The 17,733-nt window shown below is 45.0% G+C and overlaps 1 protein-coding gene across 9 annotated transcripts in view; it reads right to left on the bottom strand.

Moving 5' to 3' along the window:
- The window catches only part of mybpc1 (myosin binding protein C1), a 31,711-nt gene that overhangs the window by 12,125 nt on the left and 1,853 nt on the right, over nucleotides 1-17,733 (bottom strand). For 4 of the 9 annotated variants that reach the window (XR_009523178.1, XM_060038617.1, XM_060038613.1 and 1 more), the window contains exons 2-15: nucleotides 14,894-14,920; nucleotides 13,144-13,215; nucleotides 11,953-12,129; nucleotides 10,361-10,414; nucleotides 9,506-9,547; nucleotides 8,992-9,033; nucleotides 7,919-8,029; nucleotides 6,906-7,054; nucleotides 6,136-6,253; nucleotides 5,851-5,902; nucleotides 5,085-5,141; nucleotides 2,095-2,258; nucleotides 1,602-1,734; nucleotides 16-140 (exon numbers count right to left, since the gene is read on the bottom strand). Coding sequence is in view for 8 of the 9 variants with exons in the window: in XM_060038617.1 (XP_059894600.1) it covers nucleotides 16-140; nucleotides 1,602-1,734; nucleotides 2,095-2,258; nucleotides 5,085-5,141; nucleotides 5,851-5,902; nucleotides 6,136-6,253; nucleotides 6,906-7,054; nucleotides 7,919-8,029; nucleotides 8,992-9,033; nucleotides 9,506-9,547; nucleotides 10,361-10,414; nucleotides 11,953-12,129; nucleotides 13,144-13,215; nucleotides 14,894-14,920 (1,323 nt within the window). In the remaining variant the exon portion in view is untranslated. The remainder of the gene's footprint in view (nucleotides 1-15; nucleotides 141-1,601; nucleotides 1,735-2,094; nucleotides 2,259-5,084; nucleotides 5,142-5,850; nucleotides 5,903-6,135; nucleotides 6,254-6,905; nucleotides 7,055-7,918; nucleotides 8,030-8,991; nucleotides 9,034-9,505; nucleotides 9,548-10,360; nucleotides 10,415-11,952; nucleotides 12,130-13,143; nucleotides 13,216-14,893; nucleotides 14,921-17,733) is intronic. The other 5 variants (XM_060038615.1, XM_060038618.1, XM_060038614.1 and 2 more) reach the window with 4 other exon arrangements.

Raw genomic sequence — 17,733 nt, 5'->3', positions numbered from 1 at the left:
GTGAACTGATCGTACCTTTAACGAAAAGTTCAGTCGTGCACTTCTCGTCGCCGGCGGCGACTGAGTAGGCGGCATCGTCCAGCATGGAGCAGTTGTTTATGACCATGATCCTCTGAGTTCCTTTGTGCTCAAAGATATACCTAGACAGGGGTCCGAATCGTTACTCTGTGGTCACCTTAAGGGGAGATCACCGTCACGCTGGGCCATTCTCTAAGAGTACTGCTTTATAGTAGTTTGGCCGAAAAAATGCAACATGAACCCCAGTTACGCGAAAATGTTGGACCATCGAGGTCATTTATCCAAATTGGACAAATGCCGCAAAGCACAGACCACTGAGTTCAAGGGTCCAACTTCTGTGGAATTTCTTTAGGGAATGCAAATTAAACAGTACTTTCATATATTAGAAAATAGCCAAGCACAATGTAAACATATAGTTTGTTGTTTTGGAGATAATAAATGTGTTATTACAGTGATATTTTTTATTATTATTATTATGAATAAGAAATCTATATTAAAATGGTTTAAAAGAGAGCATGATTTCACACATATTCCAAGTTGCCATCATGGTGCTTTTTCACAATGGTAATAACCATAACAACAACAACAACTGGTTGCTTGGTTATTCTAGCATTTGTGCTGAAGAAGAACCAAGATGGCAGGCTTGACCTTTGATTGAACCTCACATCGCATGTACTTTGAATTCCGGTGTCAGACTTAGACAAGGGGGGTTGGGGTCACGCCAGGAGTCTATGCGATGATGCGACGAGGAAAATCAACTGAATGAATGGACTTACTTCCTTTGACTAAAGGTTGACGGCGGAGCCAGAATAGGGCCGGTGGACAGGAAGTGTGCAGGAAGTGAATATGGCAGACAGGTGGAAGAAGCGCCATGGCATAGCATGACATCACAGACAGACAGACAGACAGACACATTACAGAGACATCATGCCTGAATGGATATGAAGCCCCCATAAATGATTCAACCAAGAACCCGAGAGAGAGACAGAGAGACAGAGAGACAGAGAGAGACAGAGAGAGACAGAGAGAGACAGAGAGAGACAGAGAGAGACAGAGAGACAGAGAGAGACAGAGAGAGACAGAGAAAGCGACGTTGTACACTGGAAGTTTCAACATCATGAAACCTGAAAGCAGTGTGCAGCACTGCCAATGGGTGATGTGTTGGATGTGTGAGAGAGATGGAGAGAAGGAGAGAGAGAGAAGGAGAGATATAGTGACAGAGAGAGAGAGCGTTTTCTACTACTTGACTCGGCATTGGATATCAGTGCAGTGATCTAGACTGTGTGTTTGAGTGTCACCGAGTGAGGAAGTTTAGCAAATAAATGGGTGACAGAATGAATTACTAATTAATGAATGCAATTGGTGAAACAATCAAGTGAATGTATTTGCACTAGAAGCATAATACATACATATGAAAAATTGTTTCAGTCATTTTTGAGATGTGTGATGAACTCAGAAAACTGGGACGAAACGGCAAATGAAATACATTTTACCCAAGTTGTTGTAAAATGCTTCGAATTTGCACACAAACATAAAATAAACATACATTGACTACTTCGCTAAAAGCTTGATTTGATACGTACTTTGGAGTGGATCTGATCTCCTGCCCGTTCTTGTACCATTTCAATTCAACCGTGGGGTCGGCCAGGTCCACCATAAAGCGGATCTTTCCTCCTTTATCCACCTGATAGGCAGCATCTAGCTTCTTGGCAAATGCTTCAGAAATCGAAAAGAAAGAGAAAACAATTTCTTTACCAATTCTGGGGTTATCAGCATTTTCTGCATCTTTTTTCGAGCGGTCTGATAGGCTAAGCAATCCGTATTCTTTTTGAGCAATCTGATTTGCAAAATATATATTTTTTTAGACCAACCAGGCCAGAACCCAAAATCGACACTGGCCCATAGTTTAAGAAACACTGAAGCAACTGAAGAACGTCTCATGGAATAAGGTTGCTTTCACACCTGTGGTCACTCTACGTTTTTTTTAATCATTCAGTGCCCAATGGTGGAAATGGGTTTATTTGAATTTGCAAGAAAACCAAAGAAAAAAACGTCAACGTGAAACATGAAACGTACCCTCGCTCTTCTTCTCCACCTTCTTGGTCTTCTTCAGCCTCTTGAGCAGACCCCTCAGGTCTGTGATGCCGTAGGTGAAGGCGATCTTCTCGTACTCGTCTGGCCGGGCGTTCTTCAGGATCTCCCAAACATCGACCTCTGGAACGTCCTCCTGCTTGTGCTCCCTGGCCAGGTGCCAGATACAGAGGTAAGGGAGGGTGGTGGTATTTGTCAAGAAAGGCACCTGATGGGTGTTTTACACCTAGCGGCCATCTTGGTTCCATCATGGCTCTAATTGCTCCAAATGCGAGCCAGCATTTAGAGCCAAGATTGAACCAAGATGGCCACCAGGGGAATAAGACCTATTGGTGTGTCTTTGTGACGTGTCCTGAAGAACTGGTAAAAAGAGGGATCTTGGGTTGGATCTTGGGTTGGATGGCTTGAAGCGGCATAGGAATTAGCGGTGGGATACTCTAATTCCCCACCTAACCCTAACCCTAACTCTGATCAACTTCCAAAATACAACAAAATCAAATGGTTCGTTTATATCCTTGAATGACACTTGCTAGTCAACGCTAGCCACTTCTAACTTACGAACTTACGTTCGTTCTAACAACGAACACATTAAAACGAAAATTCTTATTCTTATTTACGAGACTCATACTATAAGGCCTAGAAATTATTAAAATAATAAAATTAATCTGAAATGAGTAGGGTAGGGTCTTTACGTCAATTTTTTGCATTTCTTTTTCGCAAATTGAACCGCCCAACTCTTTGATGAGTTCCTCAGGACATGTCTCTGAAAGAGATGGGCACTTGGACCGCCTGCATTAACTCCAGCGTTAACAAGGAAGATCAAGGCATCACGACAAACACAACATGGCGGGGAAACAGATGCTGTTTGAAGCCCTTCAAGACATTTGCTGTGAGAACGGGTTGTTTATGTGTGTTGCTGTACCTTTTCTCCCTGTGTCTGTTAAATCCCCAGTTGGATGGAATAATCTCTTTGATGTTCGCTGTTTACATAAATGCTCACACCGCTATTAATCATCAAGATTTTAGACATGATTATTGATTATTAAGTTTTGTAGAATGTTGGTGTATTTTAGTGTCTCTCTGTTGTTCACATTTCTAGTCTAGGGACAAGCCAGGGCCTCTCATACTGATACAAGGAGTTATCCCCAACATTCTGCCATTGTTATGTCTCAACAAGGTTGAACCGACCTGGTCCTCCGGGACATAGCCAGGGCCAGATGCCTTATCAGTGCTGAGAGTCTGTTTTCGTGTTATTCATGTATCCCCTTTTTGTATAATACTCGCCCCAACCCTTTGGTTCGACGAGAGGAGGGTTCGACAGCCAAGGAACAAGTCATCGACCACCGGGTCCACTATAGATTATTCAACCTAAGTCTGTATCTCGCTGTATTACATCCTGGAATAAACCATCTATTCAACCCTCTAATCCAACCTGTCAAGCTGCTTTGATTTCGACTTCAAGAATTACTACTACGACTGAAAATACACAACGCAGAGTCTGTCCGAACAGTTTAGAAATAAGCTGAAATCTAACAGTTTGATGTATGTATGTGTACATGAATGGACAGAGAAAAGCACTGACAAGATAAATTCTGAATCTTATTATTGTACAATAATGGACCAGGGCTTTGATTATGAAATCTTGTTACTGTGAGAGGGGTAAAAAAATTGATTATTGCTGTTATATCTTTTGTTTATCTGAGAATGTGGTGCAGGTCAAAGGATAAGATGTGAGATAACAGTTTGATAACAGACACGGGTCATGAGTGAAGGTACGCTGATATATTCCCATCACTTCCCATCTGAAATCCCATCCCTTCGTGTGTTGGTGTGTTTATCTCTGTGGGTGTTTGTGGGTTTGTGTGTCTCAGCCATCACTTCAGGGAAGCTCTTATATTGTTAGATGATGGATGAAAGTTGTCCATGGAAAAGGTTAGATCTATGAGATCCGGGTTAATACACGTTACCCTGAAAAGTATTAAGTTGCTCTGAATATTAGTCTGGCTGAATAGATACCATTCAGTCTTTCCTTTCATCGGTTGACATTTGCTTCCTAAAATGTCTGAAAGGGCATTCCGGTGTTGAAAAGCGTAAAAAAAATTAACAGTACCATCTCTCATCTTTTTTTACATTTAATAACCGTCCAGTTTATTTTTCAGGCCTTCCACGCAAAGAGCCAAAATAAACATTGTCGTACTTGTATTATATTTCTGAGGCGAAATAGAATGACAATGTAGTCGTAACATCATTTCACAGCATCATCCTTGCCCGCCTGCGCAGCGTTAATGAGCCACAATGGCTGCCCCGCCCCTCTTTGCCTCAACCAATCGGTGACAGCCGTTTGACGTCATTAACGCGGGGCACGACGGAGCTTCCAAGGAATGCTGCTTTGGGAATGAGGTGTTTCCGTACTACGGTAGGCCAACACTCGTCCAGTTCTGTAGAGCTACGTTTCATGCTCGGATTCTACGAGAATTTGTTTTTACTTACCCACTGTAAGCTCTAATGGTTTAATTATCTATTCTCTCGACTAACCTTTGTTGTCTGAATAAGTGGAGGGGGGGAGGGAGAAGAAGACACAAGCCCAAAATAAATGGGTCATTCTATTTTACTTTACTGCCAGTAAGGTCTAGATGAGCTGATCAAAGAACAAAAACTAACGAAATAAAAAAATACAGCTTGGACTCAGAATTTAACAGCCAAATAAAGACTGAATACAGCCTTAATGGGGTTATCTTTTTAAGATTTGAGATGCCTTTTATCTCATAATGTGTTGCTTATACGTAAGGCATTGAAGAAACCACTTAACGGCACAAATGGTGGAACATGACAAAGGAAAACAGTTAAAAGAAAATTACTATTACAAAAATAAAAGCGAGAAGAAAGAAGCATATTGCAGAGAATGGCTTGGGGAGGACAAAAAGGAAGAAATACTGCAAAAAGGGGTGCACTGAAGGGTGGGATATTATTCTCACCTATGTTTAAGGAGACCACTAAAATCAAGCTCCCCTGCATCCTCTTGTCCTTCACTGCTGTTGTTAACGAGAAGAGATTAATGAAGAGGCAATCAGTCACGATAAACAGTCACAGGCAAATTGTCTAAAGAACAATGCTGTCCGGCACAACGCAAAGCAAAAGCTCTGGGCTCAATCGGTGTTATGACACGTGATTGGCACCTTTACACTCAAACCATTTTAGGTCTTTTCTTTCCCCCAAGTCAGGCCAAAATGATTTTTGTGTAACGGACTTCCAGAGCTTTTTTTTATACAGTGTTCATCCTGCAATGTCCCTGCACCCTGCAATGTGCACAAACATTGAGTTAGATGACCCAACGGTAGCGCTTTGCGGTGCCTGTTCAGACACATTGTTGGAGGGAAAAGGGGGGGGGGGTTAAAGTGTTGGCCAACTTGGTTGATATTGTGATTACCTTTAGAAAAAAGGTTAATGACATTTTTACAACCATATATTCACACAGATACACTAATGAAAACATTATTGGACGGTGTGCTATTTGAAAGTGATTGGACAAATGATGCTGCCCCCTTTTGGAAAGGGGTGTTCTTCATTCATCTGTACAGTTCAATGGACATCCAGTAGTATTAGGAAACAGTCAGACATCATTATCTGAATGCTGTCATCCCAGTCTACCAGCTGAATGGAACTCAGCTAAAGACCTAGGATACAGTGTATACATACAATCATCTGCCCTGTGTTGGAACTGTGTGGTTCTGCTCTCGTTACCTTCTCTTGAAAGCGGAACGAATGTCAATACTCTGTGAGCCTGCTTCGGGTTCTGTAAAACAATCATAGAAAATAAAGTGTGCATTGTGCATTTCATAGACTCTAGAAAAATCCATCTTGCCTTTCAATCACAGGTGCTTGAATGCAACACAGAGGTGGGGAGGGAGTGCTTTTTAGTGTGGTTTATTTTAAAAAGTTTCCCTTTACAACTCTGAAATCATAACTACCACTACTTTAAACTCTACACATTAGACAAAACAATCACCGGGTCAAGGATGACCCTACCTTTTACTTCCAGGTCGAAGGAGCAGCTGTCAAACTTGTCCTTGTAGTTGACCTCACATCTGTAGTTCCCTCCGTAGTTCTCCTTGGCCTTGATGATGTGCATCTCAAAGGTGTGAATCTAGAGGAGAGGAGGAGGGACAGATGGTGACAAGCAAACATCAGAAATAGTGACTGTGGCATGTTAAGATAGGAATTATTCATGCCGGACAAGAATTTCAGGAGTTTCAGCTCAGTCAAAAAACATCATTGCGTTCATTTGAGGTTGGTGGAGGCGGTTTCTACCAGGGGTAACTTAAAGGAATAGTTTACCCTAAATTTAAACGGGAACAGTCTAACTTGGCTTATTTCTAATATAAGAGAGTACTGCTTCAGATCCTTGTTGAACATTTTTTGCAGTCTGCCCCATCAACTATGTTTGTGTGAAGAATGTGCGGGAAAGCTGGACCATTGTCGTCAATCGGCCAGGATCACAACATGTGAATGAAGCAGTTCTCTCTTGCCTAAGAGAGATGCCAGAGTAATGGTTCCCCTTTGATCGGCTGTTAAGATATGATTTATTTATGCCGGACAAGAAATGCTGGAATTTCAGGTCAGTCGAACCTCCTCCTCTCCTCATTGCATTCTTTGGTCTTATCATCTTCCCTCACCGCACTACACAATACCAGTAGACTGGAATCATATCCATTGACTTCGGTAGATAATGCTCCAACTGTCCAACTTACCACCTACGGCCACTGTGAGCGTGTGTGGGTCCCATTGAGACCGTGTACCTTGGTTAGCCGGTCGAAGGTCTCCTTGAGCTGCAGGTGCTTCCCAGTCTTGCTGGCCAGGTCCATCCATTTGCCTTTGAACCACTTCACAGTGGGTTTACGCAGAAGGTCTTTGGCCTCCACCTTGGCGATGAAGTGAATGTCAGCGCCTTGGATGTCCAGAGAAACAAACGTGTGTTCATGACAGAGGCACAAACAGAACTTCTGTTCGTCTTCACGCTTCACTGTCTGCCTGGTGGCCAACGGTTCACTCCCTTGAGTCAGATCATCGAGGTGTGTCCTTCTGAGCCCCTGCTCAGAAGGACCTTGCAAATCTAAATGAACTCGCCACTGAGATCCTAACCGCAAACCAAGGAACTAAATGCTAACCTCTTCGTAACCTGCTAAAGGCCATGAGAGAAACGACATGCTGGTCTCGACCATGACCCACCTATATGCTGTAAGGTATCTGCAGGTTTCAGCAAGTCAAATTTAAGACTTTTTAATAACACCTTGAATGAAATTTAAGACCTAAAACACGCGATGGTGGGGGTTGGCAACAGACGCAAGCCAACTTCGGAAACTGAAGTCTTCCAGCCAACTTTCCATTGTCGCAGATTAGCTAGCAAGCACGCAGATAATCGTTTATATATGCAGCTAGCAAGAAAGAAGCCTCTCTACATGTCCTTCCTGAAAAGCTCCCAGAGAAAAATAAAAAAATAAATAGTCCTGCCCCGACAAATTTAAGACCTTGAGTTACAGTATTTAAGACCAGCAAATGACATTTGTAACGAATTTAAGACTTTTTAAGGCCTTAAATTTAGAAACATGAATTTAAGACTTTTTAAGACTTTTTAAGGATACGCGGACACCCTGGCTGTAAGGGGGACTACATGGTAGTCTCTACCGTGGACCACCTATAGGCTATTAGAAGGAATTCATTCTAGTCTGTACCATGAACCACCTATATGCTGTTAGGGGGACTTCATGCTAGTCTGTTCTCCATGAGGGGAGGGTGGCGGCCAGTCACCCACCCAGGTCGACGGAGCCTCCCTGGGGCCTCTCAATGAGCAGTGTAGACAGTGGGGGCGTGTCAATGGGCTTGTCCAGATCCTCTGGGCCCTGGCCCTCTCCTAGGGACCACACTGTTCGCAGAGGAGAGGGATAACACACACAGTCACACACAGTGATTAGGAATAACACACTCGGTCGTACACAGAGGCTTCATCAGACTTCCGTTACAGCTGAGGAAGAGGGGATGAAGGCATTTCGTTCGTTAATGTTTTTGCACCCACCTCTCTGGTTTTATCTGGAATCCGACCGGGGGGATAGAGACAATGACCAGGGCACAGTCAACATACACATTTCCCCCCCCCCCCCCCCACAGCTCAATCATCGCAGTCCATACAAATAACATCTGGGCTTTCATCTCTTTCAACATGGCGAAGCGTGGATCACATGGTATGGAACACAGAACTTACAACGCTTGTGCCGGTTCCTCCGCAAGAAGGAATTCTATTTTTTTCCATGTTCCTGATGCTGCAGTCCGCATCTCCGGTGTGAGAATCCTCATGGCGCACAGTGTCGCAATTCTTCAGTATTTATTATTTTAGATGTAGGATAAATTTAACTTGGCGTTGAAAAGGGCTGAAATTCTCTGCCGTTCTAATCTAGCTAAATCCCAGTCGGACATGCTAATCTCTTAAGATTAGTACGATGTAGTACGATGTTTCTTGATAAATCTTGAGCCAACTTGAAGTTTCAAGTGGCTGTGAAAGAAGATGGGAGTTTCCAGAAACTACATCTTGTAAGCATTTGAAAGGGGAGGGAAGGTTCTGCTATGGTGCTTAAAGAAATCATTCTATCCGATGGACATGTCTCTGTTATCTATTGTCCTGTTTGATTAGGATCCATTGGACCAGATGGGAAAATGGGAAAGGTTGTGTTGCGCAACGAGAGATAGAACAGGCTAAAGAGGGTGGCTTCAGGTTACACTGGAGTGGAAGCAAAGTATAGGTTTTTTGGTGTCATCGAAATCGTCTAATTTGCTTAATTTACTTTATTTTAGTCTCTTTCTTGACCTCTTGCTTTTATACATTTGTGTTACCTGAGTCTTTCCTCCCCATTGCTGGCACAGTGACGCTATCATCTAAACAAAGACAGAGAGAAATTTACAGCATATTATATGAGCAATAATACTGTAAAATCCAGCAGCAGCCAAGCACAGACAGACCCACAGCAAGCAACACACAGACACGCTGAACACTACAGAACTCGGATGATGATTAAATTCATATATATATATTTTACTTATATATATATAGTTTTAGTAAGTTATATACTTTTGTTTTAGCAGGGTTTTTTTTTCAACATGGGTCTGCATGTTTTGTATGGTTCTGATCTGAATTCCAACTGTAATTGTCAGTTTGTTAATGTGCAAAAATACATTCTAACCGTCACATTTCGAAATTAGAGATACAACCAATATATGTTAACACGGTCACTGTCTATTATTTATCATCAACATGAGTGGAGGAAATGTGACTTTTGAAGGGAGTACTTTGGGAGGGTGAACGAGGTTGGTTTGAATGGGTGGCAAGGTTAACAAGGAGCGCTCTTACTAGGCAGGTCAATAGAGAGTTTCTTGACTGAATTTCCGTCTTCTGTGAAAGAAAACACAGATGATCGATGTTACTCATTGTGGATCTGTTTACTAAATGAACGGGATCATGTGAAGTGTGCAATTTTGTATTGTGTAAGTAAATAAAACTAAATTAAAGTATTATGTTGTAATATAGCCATGAAGAGGGAACACCAGTGGATGTGGCGAAAATAACAAAGTTTTATTTTGTACACAAAATAAGAACTTTGACTATAAAAGATGTGTATAGGTCAATATGTTTTAGGATTTATGTTTTAAATGTATTAAATATAGCCTTACTATTATACATATTATGCATATGTATAATAGTATTGAATGTATAGGTGCCATTAATTGATCTTTCTTATCTTTACTTTTTAATTTGGTTGCATTCCCTTTGGTTGTAAAATGGCATACATACATTATAGATGTATATGAATGATGGATATAATCACCATACGATCATCCGATGTAATTCATCATATGAACATGCCTGCATCATATATACATCTACCAGTTTTATCAATCTATATCCATTTATTTTGGATTAGATTGTAGTTAAGGTGCTCATTGTAATCAGTATAAGTCTTTTTTCTTCACACAGGGATTTGCAAACCTGTTACACATTATTGTTTTTAGTTGAAAAAAGTTTTTAAAATTATTAGCTTTTACGAACGAAGGCTTTTGAGAGCACCATCTTAGTTTTCTGACCCCTATTGCTCATTGTTTCTGTTTTTCCTAAAACAAACAGAATCTCATTCATTTGGGAGTCGACCTCAGAAGAACTACAACAGACTGCGAAAACTACAACAAAATGGTCGCCGCAGTTACTAACCTGGTGGGGGCGTCGGAGACTGGGGGTTACTGCCGACGCCATTGTCCTCATTATCTGGAATAGAAGCGTGATTGACACAACAGACCCACCTATCACAAAGCTCCAAGTCCAGGTCAGAGGCGGGCCAACGCAGACACAAGACAACTGGCATTAGGCCAACAAACAAGGCTGTTGATGTGAGACACGCTCGACAAGACAACAGGATGTGTGAAGAAGACTCCTGATCTACACTCTGTCAATCATGTACCTTTTTGGGTCCCGCCTTCTTGTTTTTAAATGCAGCATAAAAAGAATGCCCCCTTTACGGAGAAGCCGGGGATGGACAGTCACCCTTTAACCACCCTGGTGCAGCAAAACTACCTACAAAAGCACCCAAATGTCATATCAGCTCAACCTATATACAGTACTTCACAGTTACACTGTGATCACTCTTTTTACCTCATTAGTCCAAATTGTTGTTTTTCATTACAATTTACCTTTGAATGATCACTTGCAAACTTTAGATCAAGCCCTGAAAACCTCCCCCAATAAACATGTATTCTTTTACAGCTGGAAAGGGGCTCTGCATGAGTTTTTTTGTTTCTACTATCAGAAAACACTTACGGAACGACGATGATGCCTAAATGGTACTCTAATGACAGAATGCAGATGAGTTTTGCCTCTTTTTTGACCATCCCCTTATATGTACAGGAAGTACATGTGTGCATATGTGAGCCATACGGCCTTGGAGTGCAGAGCTGAACAATGGCTGGGGCCACACGTGCACGCATTTCTCTCTGGGCTGCCGTTTAGAGAGGACATGCAGACAGAGCTTTTGAAGCAGCAGCAGTGACAAACTGTTGAACTCCGAGCGAATGCACAGTGACCGAGCCATAGAGATACCAGATGCTGGTCTGCAGTATGTCCATCTGAAGGTACTGCCCAGTGCTCAAGTCAAGTCCAATATAGAAAAAAACAAAGGTAGAAGTGTGTGTGTCCATATATGTTTGCTTGTGTGTCTGTGTGTATTGGTCTGTCTCCCAGTCTATCTGTGTGTATCCGTCTTTCTGTCTGTGTGACTGTTTTCTCCAGGTCTGTACTTCTGTCTGTCTGCCTCAGTCTGGCTGTGTTGTCTGTCTGTCTATCCGTCCATCTGTCAGTCCGTCTGTAGTCATTTGTCTGTCTGTTTCCATCTGTCGATCTGTCGGTCCGTCTTTCCATCTGTCCGTCTGAACATTGTCGACTCACCTCTCATCCGGCTTTCCTCTTCATTGTTTCACCAACGATAACGCTTAGTGTATCCTGTAGCATGCTTCATATAGGTGGGTAGTAGGTAGGTAGGTAGGTAGGTAGGTAGGTAGGTAGGTAGGTAGGTAGGTAGGTAGGTAGGTAGGTAGGTAGGTAGGTAGGTAGGTAGGTAGGTAGGTAGGTAGGTACTGAGTTGGTAACTAGGTAAGTAGGTAGGGAGGTGGGTAGAAAGTTAGGCTTTGACCAGGTAGGGTTCTTGGTATAAAGGAGGAAGTTACTGGGTAGGTAGGTAGCTAACTAGGTAGGAGTCTAACTAGGCGGGTAGGGAAGCTATCGACCTCTGTCTGTTAGCAGACTGGACTTACCGACGGCCAGGGGAGACCACGATTCCGCCTCCACATCCTCCAGGTTACCAGACTCAGCCTGTGGGTTAACCCTGACCACGGCCGAGCCCTCCTCTACGGGGCCCGGCTCCTGGGGCCCCACAGCCTGAAGCGCCTCACACTCCCTGGCCTCTGGCTGCTCCCCGTCTGCTAGTGGCTCTGTACGGCAGACATACGGCAGCAAGCATGGCAGCCCCGCAGGACACAGCTGGCTCATGTACGGTGGGGATAGATGTGCTTATGACCAGAGAGGTGGAACGTAGGAGTGTCTCTCTGGTGATGTGCAGGAGTTTAAACAAAGCAATGGATCCCAGAGCAGACTTTTAGGTATTGGGTATAACGTTTGATTACCTTTTTTTCGGGGTAATGTTTTGTTTTGTTTTTAGGACTGTTATAATTGTTATGTTGTGGACCTGCCGGGGGATTACAGATGTTTATTAACCCCTCGGCCATTCCGAGACATTAATATTTAACTGTCATCAAATATTGAGTGATGTGTTCTGTCGTAGCCAAATCAATCTTAAATAAAGAAAATATAAATAAAAAGCCAAAAGATAGTATTGTTAGAATTTCTAATATTATCTGGTCATAGCATATCTATAAAGTGAACTGATCAAGGGAACTGGGTTTTACAAACTCATGTTATGATGTATCTGCATTGCTAAGGTATATGTTGGACAGTGGATGAATATCGCAGCAGTTAGTTAACTTTAAATCCCAAAACGTTTAACATATGCAGATCATCTAAGAGAGATAGTAAAATCCATCTTTCCCGATCTTGGTGCTTGATAGCATTGCGGTCCAAGAAACAAACTAGCACCTCAAACGGACACCAGAAAAACAGCCCAAGCTAAGGGGTGGGGAGAAAGCTACAGCACTGCAAGCAAAAAAAGGAATCGGGAATCACAGCTATCCATCATAGCTGGCTTTAGCTGTGTTGGAACCGCTTAACAATGCAACGGCCAGACCCAAAACACTTTTGAGAGAGTGCGAGTTATCTTTGCCAAGGAAAGTGACAACACACACACAAACACACCCACACTCACACACACACACACACACTGAAAAACAACAACCGGTGAGGTCAGAGCAATGTGCACAGGGGGGCCTCTGGTGAAGGAGGGGGGGGGGGGGGGCAGGTATGGGGTGGTGGGGGGAGGGAGGGTTACCCACCTGGTGGAGGTGAGATCTCCAGGATTATCTCAGGTAAGGGTAGTGCACCGTTACTCTCTGGGACAACGCACTCTGAGCATGTGACAGATGTATGAATATAGAGCGCAGGATGGAACACCGCTTTGTGGTGACGCTTCAGCATGTATGCACCCACATACACACACACGCACACACGCACACACATACACACGTACACACACAGACATACACACCCGCTTTATGTATGCACGCACATAAACCTAACACCACATACACACACACGCACACACACACACACACACACATACACACATACACACGTACACACACAGACATACACACACATACACACCCGCTTTATGTATAAACCTAACACCTCACACACCTGAATGTGTACACACACACACACACACACACACACACACACACACACACACACACACACACACACACACACACACACACACACACACACAATATCCCACTTTGACAGCTCTCCCTCCAAAGTACCTTGTATAGTACGTAATGGAGAGCCATGTTCTCAAAGAATTGAGAAATTCACATGACACATAACCCTTTTTTTGGCAGTTATGATGAGCATTTCATATCACATTAATAAACAAAATGGGTTAAAAATGAGTCGTCAATTATCTGTAAATAGTTCCAAAAAAAATCAATCATGCGTTTTTAATTAAATTTTACACAACAGGGTTGTCTGGTTGACTATTATGGGATGTGTTAAAGAGCACTCTCAATCAGTATATATATATTTTTACTGCATTAAAAGAAACATTAATTTTGCATACAACAAAAGTAAGCGAGGGTCCACCTGGATAAGCGTTGCCTCTCTATCTTGTCCTCTTATCTCATTGACTCTCTCTCTCTCTCCCCCCCTCTCTCTCCCCGTCCCCCTCTTTCTCTCTCTCTCTCTTCCTCTCTCTGTCTCTCCCTCCCGTAAGATGCTGCCACTCCAAGGTCAATCCTATCCTATCCTAGGCAGGCAGCCAATCGCATGCCAGCGCCTTGGTCACATGTCATGTCAGAGCACGACCATGTCAGCTGAATCAACAGAGGACGGATCAGCTGGCCTGACAGAGGAATGCTGGAGGTGGCTTTGACTCCTCTTCCCTATGGCCCTCTCTCTGTGCCCCTACCCATCTCTGTGCCCTAACCCCCTCTCTATACCCCTACCCATCTCTTTGTCCTGACCCTCCATCTGTACCCTAAAGGTGCTTGCCCATTGCCCCAACGACACCAATAAACTCCTACATGGGGCCATTATGTAAGGCCCATTGGTGGTTCTACGCAGTTTCCTGCTGCAGAAAATGTTGAATCGGTGTTGGCCAACATTCTACAGTGTTGGTGTTTGTTGGGGCAGTGTGTACGCACCTTTGCTCTCTCCCTGTTCCCCTACCTCTCTGTGTCTCTTGACCCTCTCTGTAGCCCTCTTCTGTCTCTGCAGCCCCACTCCTTCTGTACTCCACTTGTCTGTCTGCACCCTAACTTTCTCTCTTGACTGAAGCCCCTCTCTGCGCCCTCAACATCACTCTACGCCCCCTCCCTGTAGCTCGGGACCCTGGAGTGTGTGTACACTTGCCCGTGTATACTTAATAGGATGTTGATTTGGGTTGGACTGAGCAGGCATCTTCGCCTCCATTTCTTATGTGTTCATGTCTTATCTGTTGCCTCTATAGAGTTGTCTGTGGACAAACCCTGTCTCTATTATTATTATTATTTCATATTTGGAAGACTTCCATCACTGTTCACTCACCTCCTGGCTTCCCATTGGATTGGTCATCTAAAAGAGCAAAAGAAAAGAAAATTAAATTCATATTTTAAACCAGGGAATTCTTTGGTCTAAAAACCATCAAAGTGACTCTGTCCTGCAACCGGATAATGCTATGGTGCAGTCTATGTTGCCATCCACTTGTCATCTTGGCTGGCTTTAGGAACATGGAGATGCTGATGAGGATTGGCTAAGCTCTGACTCATCATGTACTTGATGAACTCTGAACTGTGCAGTCGCTAACAAGCAAAACTGGCATGAGCCTAATGTGAGCCCTCAGGAGATAAAAGTAAGTGCACGCTGTCCGCTGTCATCAACATGTCGTTTGTAACTGGAGTCCATCCATCTTGCAGATTCCCTTGGCCTTGATCAAATCTGACCGCCAGTCGGCCATGTATCGATCTGTCGTCAGCTCGCTGAAAGGCGGGGGTGGTGGTGGTGGGGAGGGAGCGATGAGGGGGTGGAGGAGGTGATAAGGTAGGGGTGCTCGGGGATTAAAGGAACAGATTTAGGAGTGACAACACTGGGGAGAGGTTCAACCCTAAAGTAGCCGAGAGCTGCTTCGCGGCGTGGACTCTACAGCACACTCCAGCAGCTGCAGCTTTAGGGCATTAGTCCAAGAAGCCCAACCCCTCCTTCGGGAGAAGGATGGACATTGCTGAGGATCCCCCCAATGTCTCGAAGACTTAAAGAGCGAGCCGAGGACTTCACTGCCCCGGCCATTGTGCAGGGCACCTGTGTCATCCCAGTAAATCTCCCTGTGAAATTCTCCCCCGTTGGCTCTCTTAACCGAGGCCCGTGAATCCTATGAATGCTGGAAGGAAGCCGTCACAGACTGACTGACACAGCCCCCGATAAGGTATGACAGGCCCACGACCGGCGCTTAAGTCTCTCTCTGCGATCTCCCCTCCTGTGATGTGGCAGCACTCCTGGGGATCGCTGGGCCGAATTAGAAAAGGGCGCGCACGTTAAAACCGCACCAAACAACAAGCAGTTGGCGGCGGTCCCAGAATCCTATGGGGTTGCATCAAGCCCGCGGCCAACGGTGAGCGGCGGCGGGCGGCGTCTCGCCACACGCAGAGACACACCGGGTATTGTTTTACCTCGGCGGGCTCCCGTTGGCTCCGAGCGGCCCCGCAGGTATGCTCAGCTGTCGGCCCCCGCAGGCGTGTGGACAGAGGGGCTCCCAGCGCCGGCCCCTGGGTGAGCCAAAGCACCAGGCGGTGGCGGCCCGATTTAGACCCCCTGCTGCTTTTATAAACATGACCCCCCCCCCCCCCCCCCCCCCCCCCCACACACACACACACACACACACACACACATCCCCTCCACCCCCCTCTTCCACGTGGATGTCATTGACCCCCCTCCATACCCACGCCTCTGTACATCCTGCGGCTTGAGGAACGACACAAGGCCGTGTGATGACACCCTGGAAGGGGGCAGGGAGCGGTTGGAGGTGCTGGGGTGGTGGTCGGGGGCAATGGGGGGCGATTAGCGGTGACAGGAGGCATCCCCTCCTCCTGGGTGTTTACTACAGTGTGATGTGAGGTGCCGGTGTCACAGGGTGACGAGAAGTTGTCAGGGGTTGAGATGCTGCAGAGGGAATGCAGCGCGAGTTAATATCTTGACGTGTGGACAGGAAGAAACCACGAAGGTTGGGAGAGCGCGGCCGTCGTCTCTGTGTGCGTGTCCTGTGTTTCACCAGGGCGCCGTATCAAGAGAGGAAGAAGGTGCCTGGTTGTGTGTATCAGTGTCACTGTGTGTTTGTGTGTGTGTGTGTGTGTGTGTATTACTATGCATAAATGTGTCTGTTTGTGCATGCGTCTAATGTGTATGTGTATGTGTAAGATTATGTCTTATTGAGCTTATGTCTGTCTGTGCCTACAACGATGGGACAATGTTTGACTTTGAGTGGTGTGTGTGTGTGTGTGTGTGTGTGTGTGTGTGTGTGTGTGTGTGTGTGTGTGTGTGTGTGTGTGTGTGTGTGTGTGTGTGTGTGTATCTAAGTTAGCTAAGTTATCTGCAGCCAAGAAGATGAAGGAAAGAAGTGCTTGGTATTAAGAGCTCGGTGTAAGCTGTCCCCCCGTCCCCCCACCTCCACCGTCCCCAGAGATGACCAAGAGACTCAGCTACTCATCTTCTCTCCGACTTTATAAAGCTCACAGGTTGGCCGTCTCAACACACACACACACACACACACACACACACACACACACACACACACACACACACACACACACACACACACACACACACACACACACACCCGTACACACACACACCCGTACACACACACACGCACATAAAAACACTCACAGCCACACACGTACACGTACACGTACACATACACTAACACACACACACACACACACAAGCACACACAGCCGCCTTCTCGTCAGCTGTTCAGGGTAATTTAAAGAACAATACGTTTCTACCCCCATTTATCTCTTTCTGGGGAGGGGGGGGGGGGGGGGCTATTTTCAGACACTGTTTCAAGTGTCTGGAAATAGCGGACTCCCCGCCAGCCCCAACCCCCCACCAGATTCCCAACTTCTTTGTTCCAGAGGGGATCAGCCATGTTTACAGCACTGGGTGAGCCAGTGGGTGGTGATGGATGGTGCAGGCCGCTCTTATGAAACACAATCACAAGAGGTAAGCGATGAGGGCAGCAGTAAACCCTGACTCTACCTCCGTAGCTAAGCTGCTCTTGGCCAGCCCCACAACTCTCTCTGTCTCCTGGCCGTAAAAACACCGGAGCCACCGGAGCCGGAGGATGAACGCCAGGGTTTTCTGAGGTAGCCGGTGGCGACCTTAATACAAAACGG

The sequence above is a fragment of the Gadus macrocephalus genome, chromosome 19 (genome assembly GCF_031168955.1).
Source record: "Gadus macrocephalus chromosome 19, ASM3116895v1".
NCBI classification, from domain to species: domain Eukaryota; kingdom Metazoa; phylum Chordata; class Actinopteri; order Gadiformes; family Gadidae; genus Gadus; species Gadus macrocephalus.
This window is presented reverse-complemented; position numbering and strand designations above follow the sequence as displayed.